This window comes from Prionailurus bengalensis, chromosome D3, assembly GCF_016509475.1.
Source record: "Prionailurus bengalensis isolate Pbe53 chromosome D3, Fcat_Pben_1.1_paternal_pri, whole genome shotgun sequence".
Lineage (NCBI taxonomy): Eukaryota > Metazoa > Chordata > Mammalia > Carnivora > Felidae > Prionailurus > Prionailurus bengalensis.
In genome coordinates this window covers 548886-560353 of record NC_057356.1, presented here as the reverse complement: position 1 = coordinate 560353, position 11468 = coordinate 548886, and the positions used below count along the sequence as shown (strand labels likewise).

Genomic DNA, 11468 nt, shown 5'->3' with positions numbered 1-11468 from the left:
GAGCAGGATTTCGCCCTGCGAGAACCATATGCCACCTTTCAGTGGATTTTCTGCTCTGTTATCACTCATTCGTTAACCTTCCTTCTCACCTTTTCTCATTCTCAATATCCCATTGTTGTTTCATAGCTACAATACCCTTGGATCTTAATTTTATATTAAAAAATCTCTCTTCTGTTGCATATGCTGTTTCTATTTTCCCAGGGTTCACTTTTTTTTTTCTTTCCTTCCTGTTTTGCTCTTTCTCCCAATCAGGATTTCCCCCAAAGTCTGCTAATCATACATCAGTGTTTAAGAGTCAGAGCCACTCAGATGGTACCCTCAGTGTGGGCTGACCAATTTGGCTGGAGATGACTCATTTTCAGTAACTGAGGCCTTTTCTCTTAGACTGGTCAGTTTTCCCAGAGAGGAATTCTTTAATTTCTTGCCCAGCAGAAGGGTTGTGGTTGTAGCAGAGCATGGTATAAGCCTAGTGGCCAACATTCTTGTGGCTAACTAGAGGAAAAGAGTTAGAGGTCCTATTAGTATGTGAACTCCATAATCTCAGCTGTACTGCTGTATCTTCGTCTCCGTGGTCTGGTGTCCTCAGATCCACAGTCCTGGTTTAAATCCTCCGGAATGAACGTCTTCTGCCATGATGGAGGTGAGGTATTCACCTGAGGGTACTGGTCACGGAGGGTTGCAGACGACAGTCTCTTAAAGGCTCTTCAATCAGTCCTCCTTTGTTCAACCCTATCCCCTTCCTAAGAGGTGGGGCTACGGCTTGTAACTCCCAGATTCTTCCAGACTCACTGGACTAACTGAGCTTGTTCTTGGTTTCCCCACAATACTGGCAACTGATGCTCCATTTCTCAGGTCAAAGGTGATCTGATTCCCAGCCTCCAAAATTTTGTCAACTGATCTTTTTGCTTTGTTTCTTCCTGTGGACTAATTTTTTTCTTTCAAAATCTTTTTACTATCATTTTAGTAAGCAGCCTTCTGGAAGAAAGAGGCATGAATGTATGGTTTCAAGACACCATGTTTGTTTGTTTGTTTGTTAATTTATTTAAAATAATGTTTGAGAGAGAGAGAGCACGAATGGGGGACGGACAGAGAGAAGACAGGATCTGAAGCAGGCTCCAGGCTCCCAGCTGTCAGCACAGAGCCCGATGTGGGGCTTGAACCCATGAGCTGTGAGATCATGACCTGAGCCAAAGTTGGACGCTCAGTCGACTGAGCCACCCAGGCGCCCCCAAGGCACCATGTTTAAACAGAGATCTGGGTATTTCTGTGGAACAGACGCATTCTCCAAAACCCAGAATGATTTTTTCCAACTCTTGATTTTGGCTCAGGTCGTGACCTTGAGGTCATGAGATTGAGCCCCGCATTGGGCTCTGCACTGGGTGTGAAGCTACATTGGGATTCAATCTCTCAATCTCTCTCTCTCGGCCCCTCCCCATGACACACACACACACACACACACACTCTCTCTCTCTCTCTCTCTCTCTTAAAATTTTTTTTTCAACGTTTATTTATTTTTGGGACAGAGAGAGACAGAGCATGAACGGGGGAGGGGCAGAGAGAGAGGGAGACACAGAATCAGAAACAGGCTCCAGGCTCCGAGCCATCAGCCCAGAGCCTGACGTGGGGCTCGAACTCCCGGACCGCGAGATCGTGACCTGGCTGAAGTCGGAAGCTTAACCGACTGCGCCACCCAGGCGCCCCCACTCTCTCTCTCTTAAAGAAACATTTAAAAAAGTGTAAGTCAGATCATGTCAATTTCCTACTTAAAAATCTGCAAAGATGACCCAGCAATTCCTTTTCTGGGTACATACCCCCCTCCCAAACTGAAAGGGACTTGAAGAGATATTTGCACACTTAAGTTCATAGCATTATTCACAGCAGCCAAAAGGTGGAAGCAACCCAGTGTCCAGTGATGCATGATGGATAAACAAAATGTGATATATGCATAAAGTGGAATATTACTCAGCCTTAAAAAGGAACTTTGACACACGCTACAACACGGATGAACCTTGAGAACACTGCTGAGTGAAACAAGCCGTTCCAAAAGGACGAATACTGTGTGACTCTACTTACACGAAGCCCCTAGACTTGTCAAGTTCCTCCAGACAGAAAAGGGAAAGGTGGGACCTGGGGGCCGGGGGGAGGCATAGGGAGTCTGTGTTTAATGCAGACAGTGTCACTTTGGATGGTGGAGTGGCCGCACTATAATGTGAGTGTACCTGACGCCTGGGTGAGATGGTGGGGCACCTGGCTGGCTCAGTCAGTAGAACATGGGTCTCTTCATCTCAGGGCTGTAAGTTCAAGGCCCACGTTGCGTGTAGAGATTACTTACAAAAACAACAGCAACAAAACCCACCTTTCAACAAAACCCCGAACTGGTTAACAGTCAACTTTGTTACATGCATTTTACCGCAGTAAAACCAAACAAACTCGCTGGTTTCCTAGTTATACTAGGTTCTCTCTGCAAGGCTCCCTCATCTCTCCTAGCTCCTCGTGGCCTCAAGGCTGGGACTCCCAGAGGCGGGGCCCCCAAGGAGTAGACCCCCCCCCGCCCCCTGCGGGGTCACACACCCCTGTGACCACACCCCTTCCCCCTCCCCCCCCCCCGCCCTGTCACACACATCCGCGGCCCCATCTCACACACACAGGCACGCACCGCCCTCTCACACACGTGGCTCTCTCTCACACACACAAACACCCTGCAGCCCCGCTGCACACACCCTCGCCCCCCCCGACCCGCAGCTCCCTCCCCCTCTCTCACACATACACCCGCAGTCCCCCCTTCTGTCTCACACACACACACACACCCCCGCGGCCCCGCCGCTGGCTCTGGCGCTCCCGTCGGGCTCCCGAAGGAGGCTCCACGCGGGCAGCGCAGGGCAAACGGGAGGCGCCGCGTGAACGCTCGCCGTCTGAAGGCAGGAATGACTAGCACGCCGGCCTTCCGCACCGGATCCGGGGAAAAGGTCTCAGCACCGTCGCGCACCACACCCCTTCCACTTTGTTTCCGGAAGTTGATTTTGCCTGGCCGGGGCGGGACTTCCGTCCCGGCGCTGTCAGCCGGCCGGAAGCGGGCGCCGGAGGAATCGTGTCCCCCGCGGCGCGCCGTCCTCCCGCGAGCGCCTGCGCGGAGCCGGCGCGCGACGGGCGCGGGCATGGCGTTCCGACAGGCGCTGCAGCTGGCGGCCTGCGGCCTGGCCGGAGGCTCGGCCGCCGTGCTCTTCTCGGCCGTGGCGGTGGGAAAGCCCCGCGCGGGCGGGGACGCGGAGCCGCGCGTGGTCGAGGCGCCGGCGTGGGCGGGGTCCGCGCGCCCCGGGCCGGGCGTCTGGGACTCCAACTGGGACAGGTGCGGGGCCCGCGGGTGGCGTCGGGCGCGTCGACGGTCGGGCGGTGGGGACCCTGCGGGCCGCCTGCCGTCCCGTTGGGTCTGAGACGGCTGGTTCCGCCGAGGCGCGGGCGAGACCGGCTCGCGTGCGGGCTTGTGTTCCGGATCTGGCCGCGAGGCCGGCTGTGGGGGCGGGCGGAGGCGCCCGCGGCCCCCGGAGCCTCGGCTGTGCCGCACGACCCCGCCGCCGAGCCGGGGCCGCCGAGGCTTCCTCGGGGGTCGTGTTGAGAGAGCAGTGCGCTGCCTGCGCACCGGGGAGCCCGGAGCGGCGATGGTGGGCGGTGGACGGAGGGCTTAGATCTCCCTGTCTTCGTTTCCCTCCCTCGACTTCTGAACGCGCGGATTGGAGGATGCTTGCCTCCCAGCTGAGCGGAATGGGGACGAGGGGCCCCTCAAGGGACCTGTGTGCGGGGAAGATGTGCGTCTTGGATACGCGCGTGAGCCATCGGCCACACGTGCTTATCGAGCGCTTGAGATGTGGCACCTGTGATCAGGAAACATTTTTTAGTGTTATTTGATGTTAGTGAATTTAAATTTAAAAATCAAAGCAGTGCAGGTTTTTTAATATAGGTTATGTGTTGCAGTGGTGGTACTGACACGTTGGATTAAATAAAGTAAACTTTTGAAATTTCACCTGTCCCATTCTACTTTTTAAAGGTGGCTTTTTGGAAACTTACATTTGTTGCTGGTGTTCTGTTTCTATTGGACAGCACTGGTCTGGAGTCTGGGAGTGGCCACTGTGGGATGGTTTACGCAACCCCAGCTCCTCCTCTGTCGTTTATCTGAATGAGTGCACATAACTGGTATTGACTAGCAGCCTAGTTGTATCAAGAACTTCACGGGTATTTTCTTTTAGAACCTTTAATTAAAATAAAGACTTAGAATACATTTACAGGAAAATTTGAAAGATAATAAGCGTTCCTGTATACTGCACACCTGATTTCCTCTTTTACTAACATCTTACTTTAGTATGGTTTATGTGTCATAATAAGTGAACCAATATATGTGTGTTATTAACTTTTTTTTTCTTTTAGCGATTGTACTTTTTTGCGGTTTCTTCAGTTTTCAGTTATTGTTGTCTCTTCCAGGATCCCACATGACAATTAGTCATATCTCCTCAGGCTTCTCTTGACTGGCAGTTTCTCAGACTTTCCTTGTTCTGATGACTTTGACCATTTTGAGGATGGTTATCGGGAATTTTATAGAACGCCCCTCAAATGGGACTTGTCTGTTTTTCTCATGATTGGACCAGGGTCATATCCTTTTTTTTTTTTTTTTTTTTTTAAACATCAGTACAACTTCTGAATTTCTTAGGGCTTTTTAAGGAAACAAGATGGACTCTGACTCTGTTTGAAGCAGCACTGGACTCACTTTATTGGTTGAGGCTGACACACTGTATTTGTTCACCAAGTCTAGATTTATGAAGGGGGATGCTGTCTGTGCTGGAGAGTTCCAGGACCTCATCCAGTGAATTCTCCAGCCTCTTCCTGAAGAACCTCATCCAGTCTGGGCTTTCTGTGTCTGTGCCTGCCATGCCCAGGGGTCTTCTCTGGCTCAGCCCTAGGTTCTAACCCTAACCCTAACCCATGTGGCATCTCAGCCTATCTGTATTAGGGCACCCCAGGTTTGCCCTGCAGAACCCTTGAGTCGCCACCCCTCCCCCCAGACCTTACGCTTTCACCACTGTCTCAGCTGAGTATGTTCTTTCCCCAGCTCTGCCCATGACATAGACCTTTAGCTCTTACTAGTTTCAGTTCTGGGAGCCACCAGACATGCTTGTCTTCATGACATTTGGTCATTTCTCAGCATCTTTCCTGCTGCTGTCCTCCCACTTTCCCATCAGCGCTTCCTCACCTTTCCAAGAGTGCCACCCAATCGACTTCATGATGCTGGGAATGTCTTCCTCCTCACTGTCCACCATGATCACCACTATCCCATGTGCTGCTGAGCATTTCAAGTGTGCCTAGCGTGACTGGGGAAATGGGAGTTTTATTTTAACTTTCATTATCTTGATTGTAAGTAGCCACATGGCCAGGGGCTGTCATTCCTCTGTGTCAGCAAGTTCATACTGGCCTTCTTGTGGGCACGCCCCCAGCCCTCCCTCCGCTGCCCCTTCCTGTTACCTCGTTTCATTTTCTCCATGTCACTGACCACCTGGCTGTTACCAGTCTTCGCCAGAACGTAGGTAGCACAAGGGCTTCGCTTGTCTGCTTCATTCGCTGATCGCCCCAAACAGGCCTGGTGCTTGGGTCTGTGCAGTAAATGAGACGTGCTCTGGGAGGAGGGACTCTCGGGGACCAGTGGCAGAAGGCAGAGGACAACTGGCTTGTCCCTGTGCTTTCCTAAGACAGAAAGACTGGCTTGCCGGAAATCTCCAGACTGAGTTGTGAACAGGGGTCACAAAGATGACACCTCTCCTGTTTTTGTTTTTTTTTTTAATTTTTTATGTTTATTTTTGACAGAAAGAGAGAGACAGAGACAGAGCACGAGTGGGGGAGGGGCAGAGAGAGGGAGACCCAGAATCTGAAACAGGCTCCAGGCTCTGAGCCGTCAGCACAGAGCCCGACGCGGGGCTCGAACTCACGGACAGTGAGATCATGACCTGAGCTGAAGTCGGACGCTCAACCGACTGAGCCACCCAGGCACCCCTCTCCTGTTTCAACATTAGGCGAGAACCGCTGTCCTTGGTGAACCTGCGGAAGAGGAACCTGGAATCTGGAGAAGAAGAACTGGCCTCCAGGCTGGACCACTACAAAGCCAAGGCCACGCGACACATCTTCCTCATTAGGCACTCCCAGTACCATGTGGATGCTTCCCAGGAAAAGGACCGCACGCTGACGCCCCTGGGTACGTGCTGGTCCCACCGGGCTCCATTGTACCTGTGTCAGGGGCCTGGCCAAGATTCAAGCACGGTCATTAACAGTGATCGTCAGCCCGACTGACACAAGACAGTCGTTGAAAACACCCTCGGCTTTAAAAAATTGATGGTGAGGCTTGCAAGCGATCAGATCTGAGGCGTTCTGTACCCCCGACGCCCTGTGGGTGCCTACTGTGCACCCTGTGTGCTTGACTCAGCCTGCTGCTGAAGACCCTGTGTCTGGACATGCAGGTCTGTTTAGAGTCGGCTTTGTGATAAACCGACGAGACCGGGTGACAGCCGCTCTAACTGGCCAGAAGTGCCGCGTGTTGCAGTTTCTGGCCGTCGTGAGCGGCACTGCCGGGCATGCCTGTCCACCGTGTGCTGCATGCAAGCATGTCTGTAGAAGAAACTCCAGGAGGAGAAGTACACAGTGGTCTGCGCTGCACTTACCCATTTGTGCGCGTATTAAAAAATTCAGATGGCATAGAGGGTTTGGCAGTCTGTTCTCCAGCCTCCTGTGCTGGTCACTCTGAGGCCATCGGGTCTTTATGTGTTGACATCTGTGATGATTGCACAGCTGGTGGATCGGTGGCACGTTGCGACTCCCATCTTTGGGCAAAACTGAATAAAAGTGGCATGAGGGACCCAGAAATAGTAAACAGGACCCTACCTAGACTTCAGCGAGCCTCAACCTTGGTCATTGTTTTCAACATTTCTTCTGGATGGGGCTGAAGGTAACTGGATTATCTCATTGGTCTAACCTGCTGAGTGCCTGGCCCCCAGTTAGGCCCAGGCCCCAGGAGGGCCTGCCCATCTTGTCCCCCAACCCTCATGGTACTTGGGTGAGGACTGGGGTATTTGTAAACAGAAGAGGGGCTGCAGCAACATGGAATTCTCTGGTGTGTTTCACCTTCAAGGTCGTGAACAGGCTGAACTGACGGGGCTCCGACTTGCAAGCTTGGGCTTGAAGTTTAATAAAATTGTCCATTCGTCCATGACCCGTGCCATCGAAACCACTGATATCATCAGCAAACACCTGCCAGGTGAGTGCCCTGCCGCCCCAGGCCCCTTGGCGGCAGGACTGAGATGGGAGGGCTCTGGGCAGCCTCTCCCGAAGGGGTAACCTGAGTCCCTGCTTTTCCTGTAGGCGTCTCCAAAGTCAGCACAGACCTGCTGAGGGAAGGCGCCCCCATTGAGCCCGACCCACCCGTGTCCCACTGGAAGCCAGAGGCTGTGGTAAAACCCCCACTCCCCCGGGGAGCACCCCCTGCTCCACCCCCTCACTCTCTCCACACCCCTAGACCTGTGGCCTGCGTGCTGCCCCTATGCTTAAGATTCTCTACTCTGCCCCCAGCAGTATTACGAAGACGGGGCCCGGATCGAGGCCGCCTTCCGGAACTACATCCACCGGGCAGACGCCAAGCAGCAGGAGGACAGTTACGAGATCTTCATCTGCCATGCCAATGTCATCCGCTACATCGTGTGCCGGTGAGGAAACAGTACAGACGCAGCCGCTTGGCCTAGTGTAGGGCGGGCCGCCTGGCCAGTGGTGTTTCCTGGGTGAAACCCACATGGCCACCTGCTTAGGGCTCTGTGTGCCCTGGACTCCTTGCACCGTACAGTCTATTTCCCCCCATCTTGGGAGACAGTGCAAACATTCTCTTTCCAGTTTATACTGTTTGTACCTAGTATCCGCCAGTGGGTCCTGCCCCAGCGGATCCTGTGGTGGCATTTGCCTGACGGTGCTTTCGTGTTTCCCTCATTCTGCATTTCTTCATTCAGATTCTTTTGTAAGAGCTCACTCTCACTCTGCATTGGTTTGTTTGTAGGATTATGGACTCACAGATCTTTAGTTGGCGCCGTGGGTCGTAACGCATCAGCACGTCGCTGCTCTGGCTGCCCCAGCATTGGCTGCTGGGCCTCACTTCCTGGCACTATAGTAGGTTCTGGAGCCCCCATGAGTGACGCCTGCCCTGAGGCGCAGCTGTGTGTCAGAGGGCTCTGGAGGTGGTTAGGCTGGCTGGCGCTTACGTATCTGACCAAAGCTCACTTAGTGCAGAATGTGAAATAGCCGTAAGCCCAGCCAGCCCCCGGACCCACCAGAAAATGTGTGTCAGGCATTTGAGTAGCTGTGGGATTTCCCCTTCTCGTGAGATGACAAGTATGGCAGCAGCAGGACAGGACACAGCCCGGCCGGCTGGCCTGCGGTGCCGTCCAAACCTATGCCTAGGGTCTCTGCTGACCCTGCTTGACCCTCGGGCCTGTCGCCAGAGCTGGGGGGTGGGCGCGCGTACAGCCTCTGGTGAGAAGCTCAGAGCATCCGGGGCAGGGTGCACAGGGACGCCAGGCCACATGGAGGGCGACTTGAGACGGGGCTCCACACCCTCCAGCTAAAGTGCCCCCAGAAGGCGTAGTCTGGGAGCTCCTGTGTACAACACACCATTTCCTCCGCGCCCTCCTGTCTGCTGCTCTTGGCATGCGTGGATCAGCCGTGTGTGAGCACCATGTTCTAACACGGCCTGGGGTAGGCTGACGTAGGCAGCCATTAGGAAGTGACCGCAATGCTGAAAACACAGAAGTAATCGTGGGTTTGGCGTAAAGGTGGCCCGTGTGACAAAGGGCTAGAAGGAACCAGAGCATCCCCGTCATGGTACATGAGGGCCCTGCAGAGCCTGGGGGAGAGGTGAAGAAGACTCGAAAGCAGCACTAAGGTAGCTCTCCCCGAGGCTGTCGGCCACAGGGTGAGCCGCCGGGATGGCGCTCGTCCACTGGGACATTCGGGGCTCAAAGGATGTCTGACGACTCAAAGGGAAGCCATTACGACACTGGGCTTTTCAGCAACTATCGCGCCTAAAAAGCATTTCTAAGAACAAGAAGACACTGCTCTAAGGATTATGGGTTACACCACCCGGTTCCCGGCAGTGAGCGGGTCAGGAGTGGGTCTTCTGCACCGTCTGGCGCCCCCTGCCCCCTTCTGATTACACTGGAAAGAGATCAGCCACACTCACCTGTAGAAACCGTGTGTTTCTGACTCACCTGCACCTCTTGAGCTGGGTTGGTCCCCTGACTCGATGGGTTGGTGTCTGCCCAGCCCTTCCCTTTGTGGGTCCTGGCCCCGGGAAGGTCTGAGGGGTGACTGAGCCCCCTGTTCCAGCATGTTCTTTCTCTTCCAGGGCGCTGCAGTTCCCCCCAGAAGGCTGGCTCCGCCTCTCTCTCAACAATGGCAGCATCACCCACCTGGTGGTTCGGCCTGATGGCCGAGTGGCGCTCAGGGCCCTCGGGGACACGGGGTTCATGCCTCCGGACAAGATCTCCCGCTCCTGAGGGCTGCCCGGAGGACCTGCTCTCCAGGTCCCCAGCCTGGTTCGCACAGGTGCCGCCACGGACACGGCTCCTTCCCCATCTTCCTTCCACAGGCTTTGCTGCGGTGATGCTGTTTCTCGGGGAGGAAGGTGAAAAAGCACGAATGTCTTTAGTATCTAAAATGTGGCGTTTCGGTCTGTACTTCGGCCCAGGATGGAAAAGGGAATCATCCTGAGCAGATCAGCCTGATTTCTCTCTTGGGGTTCTCTGCCCTGTCTGCCAGGACGGGGCCTCACTGACGCTGTCTTGCGGGGACTACGGCCAGTTTGCCCTGGTGTCTTTGGTTGTGACCGCTGTTGGCCACGTGAGCCCCTCGAGGCTGTCGGCAAAGTCCATTAGGCACGAGGGGCTCCACGGAGGAGGGGCCACCAGTGCTTCCATTCAGAACTTGTCATACATTCTAATCATTTCTTAAAACTCTATCACTTAAATATTTGTCAATTAAAGATTCTATTCATCTGGGTTCTTGCTTTGGTAACCACTCAGTCTGGAGTCCTGCACCCGTGACACCGCTGGGTCTGAACTGCCCTGTGTTGTTAGGCCTTTCCCGGCACCTCAGAGGAGCATGATGGGTGAGGGAGGGGACCGGAGAGCGACAGTGCAGCCAGGGTCCTGTTTCAGTAAAATACCAGACACTTTAGTCTGCCTCTGGCTGTTAATCCTTTACACTTACGGATGAAACTGTTTAGACGTGATGTGTCCATTCCAAGTATTTGTTAACTTAGGAGAAACTTCCTGTGAGGTGGTTATGAACATTTTCTGCAATCTGTGCAACTAATTGGGACATCTGATCCATTTCTCTGTAACTTTGGAAATAACTGCAAAATAAAATTTTATTTTACTGGTTTTTCAAGGTGCTATTGTGAATGTTTTAAAGAAAACAGGAGCCCAGACTTGCCAGAATGCTGCAGCAGCGGTGGCAAGTGTTTTCCACAGTGATGTGTTTCCTGGGGTTGACGGCCTTGCTGGGCGTGTACCCACCAGGGGCCAAGGCCCAGACCCAAGATGCACCAGCCCCACGGCACTTTCTAGAAAGTTGCGACATGCCAGGGGCTGTGCCGGCTTCTCAGAGGATACAAGTGACAGGCAATACATCTGACCTCCGGTGTGCATGACACATGGGAACCCGAGTCTGAGCCTTGGACCCTCAGACCAGCCAGCACCTGAGGTGGAGGTAGCAGGCCCTTCCCCTCCTTCCTCAGGGAAGTTGGTGCTGCCGCCTCTCTCATCTTTAGACCTGCCTTTCCGGCAGCATTTCACTTGACCTTTAAGATGCAGGGCAGCATTTTGGAAACCAAAAACAAGCCCACATCGCGGGGAGGCAGGTGAGGAGCAGGTCGGTGGTAACATGGGGTTGGGGCTCACTGATGTCTGAGGGGACAGGGACTCCAGACTTCTGGGATGTCAGCAGCACTGTCCCAAGTTCGGCCCAAATGAGAGCTGTATCAGGAACCCACATCTGGGAACAAACAGCACTTGGTTCCTATGGTGGCCTGCTGCTTATTCCAAAATACTGTCTTCTGAGACCATCAGAAAGGAATGGAGTGCATCTGTAAGCAAAGACGGTACTGGCGGGTTTTGTGCGCAGCTGCAACATGCGGGTGTAAGACAAAGTGCAGGCCCGGGGAGCACACCCAGCTGAGGACGAGAGGGCAGTGAGTGAGCGATGGCCTCCGAAGCCACACCCCGTCACAGCAGTAATCCCACAACCCACCATTTCCTCTCGAAGCTGTGAATGTTTCTGGGAGTATCTCCAATTATTCACGAGGATCCGTCTGTGGTCCTTGTTGGGGAAGGTCTTCAAAAAGATGTGACTGCCAGTCGACCTGTGAGCTGGCCCCACACACCCGGAGGCTCCTC

At 53.9% G+C, this 11468-nt stretch overlaps 1 protein-coding gene across 3 annotated transcripts; it reads left to right on the top strand.

The window, feature by feature from the left end:
- Window positions 1-3061: 3061 nt before the first annotated feature.
- Window positions 3062-10455, top strand: PGAM5 (PGAM family member 5, mitochondrial serine/threonine protein phosphatase). Of its 3 annotated transcripts, none has more exons than XM_043557229.1 (6): window positions 3062-3346; window positions 6054-6232; window positions 7163-7288; window positions 7393-7481; window positions 7600-7733; window positions 9419-10455. In XM_043557229.1, exons 1-6 carry the CDS (start codon window positions 3156-3158, stop codon window positions 9567-9569), a joined length of 870 nt encoding a protein of 289 aa, XP_043413164.1. In that variant the 5' UTR covers window positions 3062-3155; the 3' UTR covers window positions 9570-10455. The 3 variants fall into 3 exon arrangements, with proteins under 3 accessions (XP_043413164.1, XP_043413165.1, XP_043413166.1); XM_043557230.1 differs by having other exon boundaries at window positions 3076-3346; window positions 7603-7733; XM_043557231.1 differs by lacking the exon at window positions 9419-10455 and adding an exon at window positions 8075-9412 and having other exon boundaries at window positions 3123-3346.
- Window positions 10456-11468: the final 1013 nt, after the last annotated feature.

Coding starts and splice junctions, on each gene's coding strand:
- PGAM5 (XM_043557229.1), top strand. CDS start 3,156: ATGGCGTTCCGACAGGCGCTGCAGCTGGCGGCCTGCGGCCTGGCCGGA. Junction 6,233..7,162: donor CCGCACGCTGACGCCCCTGG/GTACGTGCTGGT, acceptor TTCACCTTCAAG/GTCGTGAACAGGCTGAACTG. Junction 7,289..7,392: donor CATCAGCAAACACCTGCCAG/GTGAGTGCCCTG, acceptor CTTTTCCTGTAG/GCGTCTCCAAAGTCAGCACA.